Source organism: Canis lupus, chromosome 2, assembly GCF_011100685.1.
Source record: "Canis lupus familiaris isolate Mischka breed German Shepherd chromosome 2, alternate assembly UU_Cfam_GSD_1.0, whole genome shotgun sequence".
Classification (NCBI taxonomy): Eukaryota; Metazoa; Chordata; class Mammalia; order Carnivora; family Canidae; genus Canis; species Canis lupus.
The window spans coordinates 11,677,116-11,696,416 of NC_049223.1; the positions used below are offsets into that span (position 1 = coordinate 11,677,116).

At 34.8% G+C, this 19,301-nt stretch overlaps 1 protein-coding gene across 1 annotated transcript in view; it reads right to left on the bottom strand.

The window, feature by feature from the left end:
* MALRD1 (MAM and LDL receptor class A domain containing 1) overlaps positions 1 to 19,301 on the bottom strand; it is a 754,089-nt gene that overhangs the window by 680,798 nt on the left and 53,990 nt on the right. Inside the window, 3 exon segments of the mRNA XM_038532060.1 lie at positions 2,118 to 2,213; positions 7,076 to 7,239; positions 12,828 to 12,927. Coding sequence (XP_038387988.1) covers positions 2,118 to 2,213; positions 7,076 to 7,239; positions 12,828 to 12,927 — 360 coding nt within the window.

Here is a 19,301-nt window from a genome sequence, read left to right on the forward strand (position 1 = left end):
ATAATATTTCTTGAAGTTCTACTAAAAGCAATGATTACCTAACACAAGAGTGAAGAGGAGAAATGAATAGCTGAATAGACTCTACCAAATAACTGATTCTCTGCTGCCCAACAATATAGTAGCCACAGCTACAAAAGGCTATTTCAATTTAAATTTACTAAAATAAAATAAATAAATAAATAAATAAATTTACTAAAATAAAATTAAAATTCAGTTCCTCAAAAATACTAGAGACATTGCAAGTGTTCAGTAGCCATATGTGGCTATTGACTACCATACTGGAAAGTGCAGATACTTAAATTTTCCATTATGACAGAAAATACTATTGAACAGCAATGAATGTACTAGGTGTAATTCATATATAAATAAGATACTAGGATGAAAAATAGAAAATCTGAGTAGATTTTTCTCCTTTGGAAAAATATGAGGAATATATATATATATATATATATATATATATGAATTACTCAAGATCAAGTTTCAGATTACAAATATATTTAACAATTTAGCCTAGAAAATAATATTAAATTTAAATCATATGTAATAATAGGAAAATCTTGTATGCTGCTGTATACATTCCCCATAGTGAATATCATAATATAAATATATATATAGATTATTGGATCTACAGCTATATATTTTCATAGCAGCAAGAGATCTGATATGCATAAATGATAATAGTTTCGGTTTCAAAAACTGATGAATTTAAAGTTAGATTTCCAAAGGGTGCTATTATTGAAAGTTAATTACATTTAATATGCCCCTGGACATCTAGGATAACTCCCAAATTACTCTCTTTATATTTCAGTTTATTTTTGAGTTAAATAACAAAATAAACTTTAATATTCAGTTTTTATAAAAAGAATGAAACTCCAATCATTTAGTACCTCTTTCAGAAGTTATAAAGATAAATATCAACTTAGAAAATTAAAATAGTGTCAAATGTTAATTCAATAGGCTATGATATAAACCTCAACTTTGCTGTGATTAATAGAAAAATGCTATGGTTCAGAAATTCCAATCTCAGCAGTAAATGGGATTCTAAAAATCTTCATGGTTACAGTTCAGTATCATTTGGGTTCTCCCTCTCAACACCTAGCAAAATGTATATGTGTGGTATTACCATAAAGGAATGAAATTGGTTTCATGAGCCACACATACAGTCTTATTATTTTACACTCGCAATCCTGCATGAACATATCTATACATTATACATCACAAAAGTAATAGAATTTTATTTTTTATTTTTTTACATTTTATTTATTTATTCATAGACACAGAGAGAGAGAGGCAGAGACACAGGGAGAGGGAGAAGCAGGCCCGATGCGGGACTCTATCCCAGGTCTCCAGGATCACACCCCAGGCTGCAGGCGGCGCCAAACCGCTGCGCCACCGGGGCTGCCCAGTAATAGAATTTTAAATAAAATACTGCACTTCAAAAATATATTACGAATTCCAATTAATAATACCAGCTATTTAAATGTTGATCCCACTGACATTACTACATTTTGCAATATTGCTATGATATTAGAAAAGAAGGAAATGACAGGTAAACATTTAATATGAAGGTTTTAAAAAGTTAACAGAGATACTTTTCTACACAATCTCAACTCTATATACAACACAAAATCCCAAGTTAATTTTTTTTAAGAGACAGCATCCCACTGAGCATATGTACATTTTGGATACATCTTTGCCCAGGCAGATACAACCATGTTTTTTAAAGATGTGAATTACTGCATTCAAAACATTTTTATAGCCTTTATGGATTTTTAATACCAATGTATTATTTATCTGCTTCATAATGCCATTTGCTTCCTTGTTCGCAATGTATAGTAATGGGGATGGGGGGGCCAGGAAGGGAGCCCACGTAAAATGAAGCAGCTCTAAACAGGAGTTGTCATACTCTGGCTCTCCTACTCAGGGCAAACATGGCCATGGGAAAGGCTACAGACAATGAAAATAAGTAGGCAGTTGCTCTCTCCAAATATACAAGTCCACATCCTTAATTTAAATCCTAATTTAAATTTAACAATGGGTGATAAAATTCACTACTGCAAAGTTACAAGTTAAACTTATAATAGAAAAGGAGATTCGTTTTTTTTTCCATTTTGTACCCTAACTGTCTTCAGGCTTTCTGGTATTAACATCTCTGCTTTCACCCATTTTCTGTCAGTTGATGTATTGAATGTCCAAAAGATTTCTTCCTCCTTTGATTCAAGTAAAACAACATTACTCATTCCCCAAATTCCACTCTCATATTTACATATGTACTCCCTCAATTACATTTCAACAGACTTCACCCTACCTGTATAATGTGAAGTACTGGGAAGCCTAAAGTATTGGTAAAAAGGTATATAACATTTTTTAAAGGAACAATAAAATGGAGGCAGGGAAAGATGAAAAGGCAGAGCCCAGAGAATTTTTTTAGGGCAGTTAAAATGCTCTGTATGATAACATATGGTAGACACATGTCATCATACATTTGTCCAACCCATGGGATGCACAACCCCAAGCTGGAACCATAATGTAAACTATGGACTTTGAGTGATGATAATGTGCCAAAGCAGGTTCATCATTTATAACAAAGGTACCACCCTGATGGAGGATGCTGATAATAGGGAGATTGTACATGTGTGGGGACAGCAGGAAAATGGGAAATCTTTGTACTTCTCCACCTCATTTTGCTAGGAACCTAAATCTGCTCTATAAAAACAAACTTTAAAAAAAATAAGAAGGAAATAAAGCATGTCTACATGGCAAAGCTGCTTTTTTTATGATGGAAAGTAAGGACAGGACAAACACTTGAATGAAATCTTAAATAAAGTATTGTACTCCAAAAATACAATTCTAAATAGAAATTCATAAAGCCAGCTACTAAATGTTCATCCCACTAACATTACTACATTTTATAATATTTCCATGACATTAGAAAAGAAACAGCACGCAAACACTTAATATTAAAAACACTTAATATTTAAAAATAATGACAAGCCAACATTTAATATTTTAAAAAAACAATGTTATCAGATATATTTTTCTGGACAATCTCAATTTATATACATATCTTTTTCTATGGGAGAATTCATTCCACGTTCCAAAAAATACAGTTATTTTCTGGAGATTATATTTCTATTTGACTCTCTTGTCATTCTATCAAAGACCTTTTTGTGCCTTCCAGAGCATGCTATGTCATGCATCTGTAAAATGATAATTTTCCAGGTTGCAAAGTGTATGCAAAATTACATTCTACTTGTACTACTTATACTAAGAGATAAGATACGCAAAAGAAGTCTATAATGTAGTCCAAAGTTTTGCATATGTTGTTGTGCTTTATGATTTATGACCATGCTTTTATGCTCTGAAATAATAATTTCTTTAGATTCCATCAAACATGCACGTTAATTTGACATTTCTCTACTAAAGATAGACCATATTTTTCATAATGTTTACCCATAGGATGCACTGATTTTTTTCATGTATCAATTTAGTGAAAATACAGAGTGGCATAAATGTTTCTCAGGTTGAGCTCTGAGACCGTCTGTGCCCTCCTTCTACTGTGAGAGAGAAAACAACTGGAAGGTGACATCTAGTTGCAATTCAAATGACATATGACACACTTTTTCAGACTCTTAGAAGCATTAATCTCCTGGCTTCACTTATTTCATTCATAGCCAACATTTTCTAAAAATGAATCTATTTTCAACTTAGTCCTTTACCCTCTGATGTCTACTCCAATTTCCAAGTCTTAAATATTTTAGAAGATAGTCTAAACCCATTAAAATGTACTTCATTTTATTACTTATTCATATCAGCTGTTAAGACTTCCACATGACAGTGAACCATCCATGGTAGACATATTTTGAGCTGAGAGCTTCTGGGTCACTTCAGGATGAACTAGAGCTACACAAAGTTGGGACACATAACTAATTTTTCTTTCAATAATTTCCTATGCAACTTCAGCTACTTAGCATTGATACATTTAAATCCTCCACAGACGCTTTAAGTGAAACTGCTTGGCATGTTGCATTCATCACGTCCCTTCACTTCTATCTTATGAAAATAACTTAGAGCAATTTGTACTCTTTTTTCCTCTAAGACTAATTAATTCCCCTCTGTTCTACCCAAAGAAGAATGTGTTTACATTTTTTTGAAAAGCAAGCAGAATTCTTTTCTAAACTTAAACAGCTTTTTGTACGCTAAGTTAACAGTATATTATGAAGTACAGATTTCTATATCACATTTTCCTGCTTCACAACATAAGTAATGAAAAAGAAAATGAGTTTACTCCAACTAAATAAAATCAACTTTTATTTTATTCTGTTCTCATTCTCAGACTCTTACCTGGGTACTTTCAATAGGCATCAATGTGAAAAAGAAACCCCTTGGCTCAGAAAAACCTTTCAAGTGATGTTCTAATTTTCTATTACCTTAAAATCAATCAGTCAATCAATAAAAATTCTTAAAATGTCTTTACTCCTCCAGACTAGGATCAATAATGCCATTTTACCTTTCAAGGAAAGAATTGCTCTATCTCTTGGAGACCTTAGCTTATCCTTCCCTCTTTCAGTGAGGAAATCAAAGATATTAAATTCTAGGTTGTTGTTTCTGTTCCATTTAAATCACTTTTGAATAAATGTGGGAATAGGATCACGTACTTTGGCAAAGACATTCCTGCAAGGAAAGCTTATTATGGCCTGTAAAAACTGTTTCATACAAGAAAAGATACTTTCTAAAGTATTTTCTTCCCTGCCCCAGCTATGTCTTCTTCCTATTTGTCACTGGGAATTTTAAAAATAATCTAAAAGGTACCACAAGCTGGGTACCCCACTACCCTTGGTTCACTGATGTGGAAACTCTCTTCAGGATAAAAGATAGGCTGTTGCTATGATTATGATTTCATAGATGTGAGACAGAGAACTAAGCTCAAGGATTAGCACTGCTACACATTTAAGCTGACCCTAAGAATCAACTCTTTACTTAGGAACTTGCCTTTCACCTGTGTTTTCTACTTCTCAAGTTCTAATGTCTCCTGAAAATAAAGAAAGCCACTTTTAGCATCATCACTAGATTATTTCTTGATTTACCTGCATATACCTTAATGGTTGCTTTCTTCATTCTATCCAAGGAAGATGTAAATGATCATTTAAATGTTAGGTTTGGAGTCCTTTTTAACTTTGTGATAAAACTTCAACTTGCAATTTAAATGTATTTTGATGCAAATTTTACATTGGTGATCAATATGTGTTATATGTATAGAGTAGAGCAAACAGTGTAAGAAAAGGTAGAACCCTGCCTTGCAGAATACTAGGTAAACTAATACACCAAACCACTCAGTATTCTAGGATATACCCCCCAACTAATTTTGATTAGTACATTAGATCAGTTCTCCATGGTAAACTTCTTTTCTTATAATGCAGGAGATGGAGTTTCGATAACTCTATTCTTATTATATGATGTGGTATCTAAAGTCAATTTGTTGATGATATCTTCTATACAGTCCCAAAGTTTCTAACCCATCACTGATGTTCATGGCAGATTAAGATAACTTTAGGATTAGAAGATATATGACACAAATTTCTACTTGTTTAAGATAACTCACTCAACATTCAGTGAATAATAATTATCTGTCATGTGAAAAGTACTATCACAGAACCACATATTTTAAAGCATCTTTAACTGTAATATAAACTCAACAAAATTATTCTTGTGTCAAATACTATGCAGATATGTCATACAAATATAACATATTTTCAGAACGCTAGAAATTGTGTCTCATTCATGAAAACAAACAAAATGTATTAGGCTATCTAATGAACATATTCATCCAATTTCATGCTTTTGAACTCTGTGAATGTTCTAGAAAAGAAGAGGAAGAAGAAAAAAGACTGGACTGAAGAAAATGACACAAAAGAAAAAAGAAATGGGTGATGTGATAGAACTAGGAAGAAAAAGAGAATTCCTCTTAAATTTTCAGTTCTCACAATAATAGGCAGGTAATAGGTCATACCTGAGGATTAATTCAGATTGCAGAAGCAAATGGATGAGAAGAAAATGTTATTGACAGATGGTTCGTGATACTTGATAAGAACATATGATAAACTTTTGTTGGAAAATGAATCTGGCCAATGTCAGGAGGAAGTTTCAACTAGATTTATTTGAAGCAGCTGAAGCCAAAAGAATCTGACTGGGATATTTTTACTGTCTTCCTTTTTCCTGTTAGAATTCCTGCAATTATTATCAAATGTCTCCCATTGCTAGAATGATCACTATTTACTCCTGTGATTTTCTTTCTTTTACTTCTATCTATAAATAATTTTCTTCACAATAGAAATTCTCAGTGTCTCAGATATTTACCACTTGTGGAGGATTGTTTTCAATCAAAGTTAGGGGGGAATTAAAAAAGTTTGGATTTGTCTTATTTGCTAGCATTACCACAGCAACTTTCATTCTACTCAGTAAGCCATTTTTTCTCATTCCAATGACTCATTTGTTTGTATTTAAACAGTAATTACCAGTCTCCAAAACTGTATCTACTGGTACCATAACAAGTAATTTGTTCCCATCATAACTATAGCTCTAGTGATATATGGATCTAAAATCCAAAACAGATTCCATCAGAATGTCAGTACAGAGCCACTATACAGAACCTCAAATATCTTGTTTGTTTTTAATTAGACCTATAATTTCTTTACAATACTTCCATGAATTTTAACAATTTTTCAAAATAATACTGTGCAAATTATCACATTACATGTTCTACATGAGAGTATTTTTTTTTTTAAGCAGGTTCCATGCCAGGTATGGAAATTAACACTGAGCTTGAACTCACAACCCTGACATCAGTGTGAGATCAAAAGTCAGACACTTAAACAACTGAGCCACCCAGGCACACCTATATGACAGTAGGTCTTAAACCAGGTTCTTAATATTTCTTTTCAAAGGTATAATAAATGAAGTTAAGTTAAAGAATATCTAAAGCCTGCACACAACTGAGAAATAGAAACACAAGTTGCCAAAATGGAATTTCACTTATTCAATGATTTTGAAATAAATCCAAGTTTCTTCTCCCCTTATTATTATATAGTCTTATTCTCAGAGCACTGTTTTCCATGGAGTAATAGAATTGAAGATGGCAGCTCTTGCTGAGGCAGTGACGTACAGAGCTATTTAAATAAGCTCTGCTGTCTAAATGGTTAAGAGTAGAAGCATCCTTAGCTCCTACCCATATATAGTAACCTGAAAAATAAAGGAAAGGGAAGTAGTTTAGAAAAAATTAGCTCCTTTTTGTTGGAAGAAAATTATTGTATTTCTGAACTTTTCAAAATCAGGTTTGAAAGACAAATATTTTACTTAAATGTGATGTTTTATTTACTTATTATTTTTAGGGATATGATATTTTAAAATGATTATATCAACTACAAATTATAGGTTTTAATTTCTATATGTGATTTTAAAATACATTGATATCTGCTGCTTGTTCCTGAAATTTCAATTCAATATTCTTCTATAAAGATATCCGCTGATATAAAAATCTCCATGCTACCAAATTATCATTTTCTTTTAAATGTCAAAATGCAATGTTTATTTAACCAAGAATTCCTCACCTTTCTTCCCAGAATTCTTTCCCCTTTTATTTTTTTCTATCTTTTAGTTTTAGAAAAACCTTTATAGTTTAAGGAAATGTAATTTAAACAGATCCTCTTTCTTACCTAACCACATGAAAGTATCAGATACCACAGTCCTATTAAACTGCACCTATGGATTTTATAGTACTTAAAAATATTGTCAATCAATTTTATCCTGATACCTAAAACCAATTTGCACTGTTCTTAAATTTATAATATATACAATGCAGAGATACAAAGATATTTCTATGATTTTACAACTTCACTTTTCAATAATAAAATTTTTCAATGTGTTATTTCTTTGTAAGTTAGTGAATATTCCCTACAATTTCTAAAAACTATGAATGTAAATTAGGTAAAAACTCTTATTTACTTAGAAATGTAAAACTGTAAGCAAAATACCATTGTAAGTTAACACTTTGCTTCTGACTTATACACAAAGAAATGATACATAAGATAAAGACATTTTTACAAAAACTGAGACAGATCAATTGCAACATAAAATATCTCAAAAGATAAGGAAAGAACAATTCTACCAAGTGATTGGGATGGCTGAAACCACAGAATTCTTGAACTTCGAGACCAGATCCAGGCTGTGGTAGTTTAGATTCTGACTAATTTGAATGCTGCAAACAAAAGCTAGAGGAAGAGTCAGCCTCTCTCAATGAAGTCAAAGACTAGAGGTGGAGAATTATGCTCAAAATCCAATGTGGAAAATATACCGACATTCACTACCTTGGGCTATGACTAAGTGACAGGATGTGCAAAATTCCAAGGATTATCACAAAGTATAAAACCCTAAACTAGTAGTGTTACTGGGGTTAGTCTTGGGGAAACAGACATCAAAAAACACCTGGATTATTCATCTATTAATAGCAAGGCTTATACTCAAAAGAAACTACTTTTCACCACTTTACTAACTTGAGTTTGACCAAAGTCTAACTGACTTGGGAAAAGAGAAATATCAACTCCAGGATACTCCAGCCTTCTACATGAGGGGAAGCAAATACCTGGATCTAGTCCCCTCTAGCCTTACTGTCTCACCTAAGGTTGGGAGAGGAAGCACTTTCGAAGGTCACTTAACAGAGGAACAATCTCACTAAAAGAATGAGATACAATCATAGGATTCTAGAATGTTTCTCTTCCTCCTTACAACTTACCACAACTCACATAAAAGGGGGTCCTGCATAATAATAGAGTAATACTATTCAAATAACTGTAGGTCTTAAACCTATTTTAAGATGTCTCTAAATTCAACAGGTAAGACAAAAACAAGGATATCAAATGAAATTTTAGCCTTACACATCTGAACCTTCAGCAAACAATAAAAATTCTAATTTCTAGCTACATAAACATAATAGGTCATGCTAAATACCTATTGACTTTAGTTCCCTTTATACAGCACATTATGTCTGGCCTTCATAAAAACATTACAAAGCATACTGAATGGAAAAAAAAGAAAAAGAAAAAGAAAACTAACCAACAACAACAACAACAAAACACTTAGTTTGAAGAGACATAGCAAGTGTCAAAACCGACCCGGCTCTAACAGAAAAAAGTAGAAACATGCATAAAAAGATGGACAATGTAGCCAGAGATATGGATATTCTAAGAAAGAATTTTAAAATGACCTATTATGTACTCTAGATGTCAAAAGAAAACACTATAACAGAATGAAGATTGCCTTTAATAGGGTCATTAAGTACACGACTTGGTACAGCTGAGAAATGAATCTCTAAGCTGGAGAATATGTCAACAGAAATTTTCAAAACTAAAAAGCAAGATAATTTTTAAGTGGAAAAAAGGGAATATAATATTCAAGGACTGTGGAACGACTACAAAAGGTTTAACATACATATAATGGGAATACAAGAAGAAGAAAGAAAGGAACAAAAGCAATATCTGAAACAATATTGACTGACAATTTTCTCTAAATTAATGCCAGACTTCAACTCACAGATCCAGGAAACTCAGAATACAGCAAGTAAGATAAATACCCAAAAACCTACACATATAAGCATGTCATATTTAAACTTCAAAAGATCAAAAACAAAGAGACAATCTTAAAGAAAACCAAAGGAGATAAAGAAATCTTACCAAGAGGAATAGTGATTAGAATTATATTGGACTTCTATTTAGAAACCATCAAAACAATACAAATATAGAATAAAATATTTAGTCTTAAAAAAAAAACTAAACTCAGAATTCTATATCCAGCAAAACCATTCTTCAAAAGTGATAAGGCTGCAGCCAGAGATCTAAGTAAAACAGATATAAGTAACACACCTGAATGAGAATTTAAAGCAACAATCAGGGATGCCTGGGTGGCTCACCAGTTGAGCATCTGCCTTTGGCTCAGGTCATGATCCTGCAGCCCGAGGATCAAGTCCCACATTGGGCTCCCTGCATGGGGCCTGCTTCTCCCTCTGCCTCTGTCTCTGCCTCTCTGTGTGTGTGTCTCTCATGAATAACTAAATAAAATCTTTAAAAAAAAAAAAGCAACAATCATAAGGATACTCACTGTGCTTGAGAAAAGACTAAAAGACATCAGTAAGACACTTAACATTGAGATAACAGAGTTTTAAAAGAATCAATCAGAGATGAAGAGTACAATAAATGAGGCTGGAAACAGACTTGATGCAACGAACAGCAGGCTGGAATTATCAGAGGAACAAATTAGTGATGTAGAAGACAACATAATGGAAAGTAATGAAACTGAATAATAGAGAGAAAGAATTACACAACATGAGAATAGACTTAGGGCACTCAGTGACTCCATCAAACATAGTAACAATCAGGTTATAGGAGTTTGGAAGAAGAGGAGAGCAAAGGGGGGCAGAAATTTATTTCAAGAAATAATAGCAGAAAACTTCCCTGATCTGGGGAAAGAAAGAGATATCCAGATCCAGGAGGCACAGAGAATTCTCATCAAGATCAACAAAATAGGCCAACATTAAGACATTTTGTAATCAAATTTGCAACATATAATGATAAAGGAAAAAATCTTAAAAGAAGTCCTTAACTTACAAGGGAAAACTCATAAGGCTGGAGATTTCTCCATAGAAACTCTGCGAGCCAGAAGGAAGTGCTATGACATATTCAAAGTGCTATAATGGGAAAAATGTGCAGCCAAGAATACTCTATTCCAGCAAGGCTGTCATTCAGAATAGGAGGGAAGATAAAGAGTTACCCCAAGAAACAAAAACTAAAGGAGTCTGTGACCACTAAACCTGCAAGAAATATTAAAGGGGACTCCTTGAGTATAAAAGACACCAAAAGTGACAAAGGCAAGAAAGGATCAGAGAAAATCTCCAGAAGCAACAACAAAACAGTAATAAAATGGCAATAAATACATATCTATCAATACTTACTTTGGATGTAAATGGACTAAATTCTCTATTAAAAAGACAGAGATTTTCAGAATGGCTAATGCCTATATGATGTCTAAAAGAGACTTATTTTAGACCTAACGGCTCCTGTAGATTAAAGGTGAGTGGATGCAGAAACATTTACCATGCAAATATATGCCAGAAGAAAGCAGGAGTAGCAATACTTATATAAGACAAATTAGGTTGTATTTTTTAAAAAGATTTATGCATTTATTTTAGAAATTGAGCATGTGAGCAGGGAGAGGGGCAGTGCCACAGGGAGAGAATCTCAAGCAGACTCTGCACTGAATGTGGATCCTGAGATGGGGCTTGATCTGAGATCATGACCTGAGCCAAAACCAAAAGTTTTATGCTCAACTGACTGAGTCACTCAGGCACCCCTAGACAAACTACATTTTAATCCAAAGACTATAACAAGAGATGAAGAAGGGCACCATCCTAATAAAGGGGATAATCCAACAAAAAGATGTAACAGTTGTAAATATTTATGCATTCAACATGAAAGCAACCAAATGTATAAAGCAATTAATAACAAACATGAACTAATTCATATTAATATAATAACAGAGGCCTTAACACCCTACTTATATCAGTGGACAAATTATCTAAACAGGAAGAAACAATGAAACAATGGCTTTGAATGTAAGTATTGTTAAAAGAAATTCTTCAAAGAGAAGGAAAATGATATCCATTAGAAACTTAGATCTCAATAAAGAAAGGAACAGTATTAGGAAAGCAGTAAATAAAACACATCAGTTGCTTCCAAGGTTTGAAAAATCTTTTAATTTTAATTTTCTTAATTTATCTCAAAGAGAACAGTTTGTTCAAAATAGTAACAGCCACAATGTATTTGATGATATAGTTTGCATATAAGTGAAATGAATGACAACAATACAAGGGACAGGAGGAAGCAATGAGGAATATTTTCTTATTATAAGATACCTGCACTACATGAAGGAGTATGAAATTATTTGGAAATGGAATCAGATTAGTAGTAAATGTTTTTTGCAAACTCAGAGAACGCACTAAGAAAGGGTAGAAAAGGCAAGATGGAAAATTATGTAAAAAATAAAAAGAGGGACACAATATTATAGGCATCCCTAAAGGACAAAGTTTCCTTTTAGGTGGGAAATTAGAAGTCTGTATTGAGATCTCATTTCAGACAGCCTGAAAGGGATGGATGAGTAAGGTTTCAATAGGCACTAATAGGGTCAAATATGCTTTAAATAGAAGGACTCTATAAGTGCAAAGGCACCAATTTGAAGATGCATATGTAGTAAAGAGTAATTTGGATCACTGTTTGGTCACCTCAGCCAAGTGTGCCAGTCACATTCCATCATGCAAATGAATTGTTTTATTCATCTGGAATCTTCTATTAAACCACTTGCTTGTATTAGAAAAAAAAGAAAGGGTAGAAAAGGAATTATAATTGAAATACTAAAAAAGGAAACAAAAAAGGAGCATATAAAATCCTCATTAAAAAGTACAAAGGAATAACAGGAGTGGAAGACAAAAGTAGGGACAAAGATCAAGTGCAACAAATAGAAAGCACTAACACAGAGGCCCCTAGGACAAACATTTAATAGAAGCTCCAGAAGACCAGAACAGAGGGATGAGAAGAGAATCACTTAAAAATAGTAACACACCATTTCCACAAATGATAAAATGGATGCATTCTGAGCATTGAAAATTGTAAATAAAAATAGGTTCACATCTGCACTCATCATCATGACATTTTCAAACATTAGAGATAAACATTTTTAAAAATCTGCATAAAAATGAAAAACAGTTAGCTCAATTTAACACTCACACCTCAATCCTTCATCTGTAGAATCAAAACTGCAGAGTCTTGTATCTAGATGGCACGGTTCCTGCTCTGTATTCAATGCTTGACATGGTAAAATTTCATCTGTTAAATTTAAAGATTGGCAAGAAGTGAGATTTAGGTGCATCTGGAAAGACATGTGTATTTCTTAAAATGTTAGCATTTGTTCTAGAAAGCACTCCCACCCAGCTTCTCTCTGTGGCCACATCTCCTCTCATGAAACATTACACATAGAGAGACAGAACAGTATGACCATGCCCATGCTTCTGGGTTTTTAACCAGGTCTCTGGGGTGACAACTGAGCTTCCATGTCTCTCCGGATGTAACATGGCTTCACATGGAAACAAAAACCTATAATCAGGAGGATAATTGTACACATATCAACTAAAACATAGGCCATCCTCTTTAAGTGGAAGCTGATCTACTGGAAGTACTGCCCTGCAATCCTCTCCCATGGTGTCTGTTTTTCCCTCCATTGCCCTCCCAATACAAGGCTGCAAAGTGCCCTGTTGCCACTTCCAGACCATTCTATCTCCTCTCCAAAAATACTTAAGCTGTGAGTCTCCTGACATTCAGTGACATACCTCACTATGCCAGCTTGTGACAGTCATCCACAGACACTGGTGCCACCACTACCCACCCTGAAGATTTTGGCTCTTGACTCACTGTCACTATAATTTTCACCTTTAGTTTCATCATCTTGCCTCTAAATTTCTTGCTTTTTTCTCATTGATGATCATGAAGAAAGGTTCAGTAAAATGACCTCTGCCACTGCTCCTTTGACTACTGTCATTATTAGTGATGACAACATTTCCTTTACCTTAACTTTGAGCGGTCCACTCCCCAACCATCATCTCTGTCTCTCCACTCATTCCTTCCAGTATCTCAGCTCTACAATTTTTTGACAGCACTAGGCCCCACAACCTATTGGTCCTAGAGTTTTCTAATTCCTTTCATCCTCTTTCATGTTCTCATGTCCTTTCTCAAGGATGTGTTAGAGCCATGTGTCGGTGCTCCTATGATTCCTCATACCATCAGGGCAAAAACTCTGTTAAGTACAACCTGGTGCACATACTGTAAGTCTCCCATAAATAGCTTTTTTTTTTTTTTTTATCATACTGTGTCAAAGAACATGAATTCAACAGAGTGAATTTAAAGATCTAGTTGGCTTTTTAAGCAGATTCATGAATTGGGCAGCATCCCATCTAGCAAGTAGAGCAGGACTCTGTGGAGCTGTACAAAATGGAAAGTTTTTATAGGAAGGAGGGTGGGGCGAGGAGTTATTCGCAAAAGAGAAGAAAGGCTTGTTCCAGGCAAAGTCACCTTCCCTTGGAGAAGGCCAAGGGGTCTTATCAGGTAGATTGCTTCATCTTCCCTTGGGGGATAGAGAAGGGACCCTGTGACAGAGCAACTCATTAGTGCTGATCAGAAAATTCCTGATTGGCAGGTTAAGACACATTTCTGAGGAAGCTGAAACTGTAATTAGGTTAGATATTAAGCCCTAGTTTGGTAACTTAGCCTTGCCCACGTGACACCTAGGCTTGTGGTTTTCTTTTTAACAAATGAAAGTGCTTGATGTTAAGGTTTTGATGGGCTCCATTTCAAAGACCTCCATCTCAAATAAGCAATTTATTCATGAGAAGCACAGAGAGGAAAGAGAGAGGCGGAGACACAGGCAGAGGGAGAAGCAGGCAGAGGGAGAAGCAGGCTCCATGCAGGGAGCCCGACGGGGTCTCGATCCCAGGTCTCCAAGATCAAGCCCTGGGCAGAAGGCGGGTGCTAAATCGCTGAGCCATCAGGACTGCCCTGGAGTTCCCCTTTTAGAAAGCCCTGGGTGGCCTAGATAATGGATGACTTGAGTAACCCTGCTTCTCCCTTCCTGCCTGCCCTTTAAGTCCCACACATTTTCAATTCACCAATAGAATGAGTCCCCAAAACCCTAGGCCCACCGCCCTTGGACCCAATGAAGACAGAACCCGATGCTTGCCCTCTCTCCATGACCTCGCTGTATGGCCCTTGGACTTGGATGTGCTGGGTATCCTCCAAGACCTATGAGTAATGAACCTTGTTTTTTTTTTTTGTTTTTTTTTTTTTTCAAAGTTCTCTGATGGCTATCGCTGTGGTGCATCCTGCAATCCTAACCATAGCCACAAGGTCTGGGTCAGCCCCAAGAGCTCTGGTCGGGGAAATGTGTGTGGGGGTTCACATTAGCAGCATGGGCCCAGGTGAGTGCTCCAGGTATTTGCAGCCAAAGGCATCATTAGCAATAAGCTGACACCTCCAGGAAACTCACCACCTTCCAGCCTACATTTGTGTGGCTGAAGGTTAGTGAAGGAGAGCTCACCACCATGATGACTGAAATGGCTTTATATCTGTGACCACTCACTCCATTGCTTGTGGCCAGCCTAACACATTCCCCTTTCTTTCCTTCCTTTTCCTCCATTCCTAGCCAGCTATTCAAACCCTTTATCCCTCCCTCCTTCAACAGCCAACTCCTCCTCCCCTATTATCATTCTCTGCTAATCATCTTGTTTCACATTTTTTTGGGAAAATGAGAGGAAACAGCACAAAGACCTCCAAGAACCAAAACCCATCTCCTTGCACTGCTGCCCATGTTTCTACAGAAAATCATCTCTTCCTCCCTGTTTTGGGAATTTTCCAGCAATTTCCTCCCCTCCTTTACATCGATAGGTTTTCTTTCACTTCACACAAAGGCACCAAAATTGTACCCATCTTAAGAGAACCCTCTGACCCTGTGGCCCTCTCCAACTAACTTCCTATGTTCTGCCTATTTACATGGACTCTGACACCAAATCTTTCCAGTGAGCTTTTTTTAAATATTTTTTAATGAAGTAAAATTCACAGAACATAAAACTCACCATTTTGACCATTTTAAAGTGGACAATTCAATGGCTTTTATACATTCACAATATTGTACAATTATTACCGCTAATTCCAAAACATTTTCCTCATCCCAAAATAAAACCCATACTCATGTAAGTCACTCCCCATTCCCTACTCCTCCAAGGACAACCACAAATCTCCTTTCCATCTCTATATATTTGCCGATTCTGGACATTTCATATAAATAGAATCATACAATATATGGTGTTTTGTGTCTGACTTCTTAGCATAATGTTTTCAAGGTTCATTCATGTTGTAGCACATATCAGGACTTCTTTCCTTTTCTGTACTTTACCACTCCACAGAAAGTGCATCTATCATGAATGACCTCTATATTGCTAAATCTAACATTTAATTTTTCCTCCTGAGCATACCTTATGTGTCAGTAATATTGAACATAGTTGATCACTCTCTCTTTCTTGAAACCTTTTCTTCACTAGGTTCTGATACATAATTCTCTCTTGGTTTTCCTCTTAAATTTCTAGCTTTTCATTCTCCATCTCCTCTGCTGTTTGTCCTCATTTCCTCCACAGTACACAAAGTAACATGAGAATGCCCCAGAGCTCAGTTCTTGGATCTCTTTACACCCACAATCTTTTTTTTTTTTCCACAATCTTAATGTCACCTTGTCTCATGCATTTAAAACATTTCCTAAATGCCAATTACTCATAAGATTATATTTCAGGCCCAACTTCCCTGGATTCCAATATACATATCCCATTGCTACCTCAGCCATTTCACGTGGACAGCTAACACGTATCTCGATAGAAATGGATCTAAAACTAAAGTTCTGATTCTGTCTGCTTATACTTTATCCTCCTGCTTTTCTTCCCATCTCAGCTTGTGACAACTCCATCCCTCCCATTTCAGGAAGAGATCTGGATTCATGACCCATCTCTTGCTCTCATCCATCATGTCGTCCATCAGCAAATCTTTGTTTTATCTATAAAATACATCCAGAATCTCACTGTCTTACAGCCTCTGCTACTACTACTACCAATTCTGACTCAAGGGGATATTGCTCTTTCTGGTTACACTAATAACATATTTTCCCCCTTGTTGCTGCCCTTGTGGCCTTCTGACCTTTAAATATGGCAGTCAAATCATGTCTCCTCTGCTCAAAATTTTTACATGGGTTTCTGTCCTTCACAGAATAAATGCAGAAGCCCTTACCATGATCTTTCTCATACAAACCAGGATGACTCTTGCCTCAGGACCTTTGAATTTATGATTCCTTCCAAATTGCACATGGCTCTTTCCCTCAACTCCTTGGGGATTCTTTTTTGCTCAGAAATATGTTCTCCATGTACCATGCCTGACTATTTAAAAACTTCATCTTACCTTCACCTGTGGCACTTCTTATCTTGGCTTTCTATTTTATTGTTCTCCATAGCACATATTACCACTTGACATAAATTTTTTTAAATTTATCTGCTTAGTGTCTTTCTCCCTTTTGCTAAAAGGTAAGTTCCATGAACACAGGGATTGCTGTTTGTTTTTTACTGCTATCTCCCCATTGTCTGAAACAACTCTTGACACAACATAGGTGCTCAATATTTACTTAAAGACTGAATAAACATATGACCTAAGAACAATTCAACAAAACACTTGAAAATATCATAGATTGCATGTAAATTGTTTACACTTTTATTTGAAATAAAATTGAAGCAACTGGTTATAAAACGATTTATGAACAACATTCATAAACTGATTTCTTATAATGGAAGCTCATAAATGATGAGTATGCAAAGCCTCTTGAATGTGAGATCCACTGAAAATAAAACTGCATATGCAATTAAGGGACGGTAGGTAATAAATGAAGCTAAGATTGCACAATAACAATGTGAGACAATTAAAACTGTAATTTTTGTAGATTCATGTATAGCTGCAGATCTGCTGCCCCCTAGAGCTAAATAATTATTGGCTATAGTTCAACTAACTATCATATATTATCTCTAATTTTTCACTATTTATAGAAGACAAAAAACTCACAAAAATACTATAAACAAAAATAGAAAAAGTCAAGTATAAATTACAAGATATTATAAATGTAACTTGTGTCAATTGGCATTAAGTATCTTTCACCAACGTCAACCATTTTTATTGCCTTCATCCCCCAAACTGGAATTTGTAACCATAAAAACAGCAGATGGGGGTATAAGTCAACAATCAGTTAATCTGGACATCTCTTTTTATTTTAGTGTATTGAATCTCAGAGTTCAAAACTATTACACATTTTTTCTACATGCCCACTCTCTTTCTTTCTTATTTTTTCATGGCACCACAATCTAGCTGCAGAAAATTGAGTATTTTCAAGTCCTCCATCCGTGATACATGATCATCAGGATGAAGTTCTGCCAACCATTTTAAGGTCTCTATACCAATAAAGGCACATTTCCTTCAAATCTCATCTTGTACAAGCAGGTTATGCAAAATTGGCCAGACTCTCTCCGACGGGACATAATGAAGTCCAAGTCTCATGGCCATTGCAGTAAAAGCTATAATTGACATCCACTTTTGACTCCAGGGAGTTTAGATAATTTCTTAATCAATTTTCTTAAATTAATAATGAATTTCAAGGAATGGTTGTTAGATCTTAAAAGGTAGTTAGAAGTTAATAAGACAAAAAAGGTAACTAGGCGCTTAGTTATTTAACTGGATAATATGTATGCACCATTCAGATTCTCATTAAAGGATGATTTGTGTATTTGGGGCCTTTATAAATGAGACAAAGGCAACATCCTGGCAAATCAATCTAAATATATTCAGAGAATTTTCACAATATTCTGATTATGAGCCACAGCAGGCAATTTTTATAAAAATTATAATAAGAAATGTATTCAAAAATCAGTGGCTAAACACATATTTATTCATAGTCATAAAGCTTCACTTTTTTTTTCATACACGATACTTTGGTAAAGTCTAAAAAGATATTCCTTTCAATGAATGTGCAGTGAATTTTCTTAGAAAAGGGCAATAGTTAGAATGATGCTGTTTGAAGGTGTGAGAATAATCTAAAAGATTTATCTAATAAAAAAAAGAATTTAGTTGAATTGTCCAACTTACCAAATGTTCAGATACGATAGAGATACCTATACCATAAGCATTTTTTAAAATTGTTCACATTTTAATAGTAAAGAGAAATATCACAGCAAAACAATAAAGTTATGCTTTTTCTTTAAAGATAATACTACTTAGTACTCTGTGGCAGCTTCCTGGCCATCAGAATTGTTTCGATTTTAAAAAGTTACTGTTTGTTCATTAAATGTACTTAATTTACATAGAATAAAATCCAGACTTTGGTTATCTGGTTCTATGAGTTTTGGCAAATATAGACCCATGATTTTTCAATCAGTCAATACTCTATTTATTTAGTCAGATCTTCTTGATGCCTTTGATCATTACTTTGTAGTTTTCAGAATACAAATCCAGCATATTTTTGCTTGGATGTATTTATTTATTTTAGATTTTATTTACTTATTCATGAGAGACACAGAGAGAAAGGCAGAGACACAGGGAGAGGGAGAAGCAGGCTCCCTGTGGGGAACCTGATGC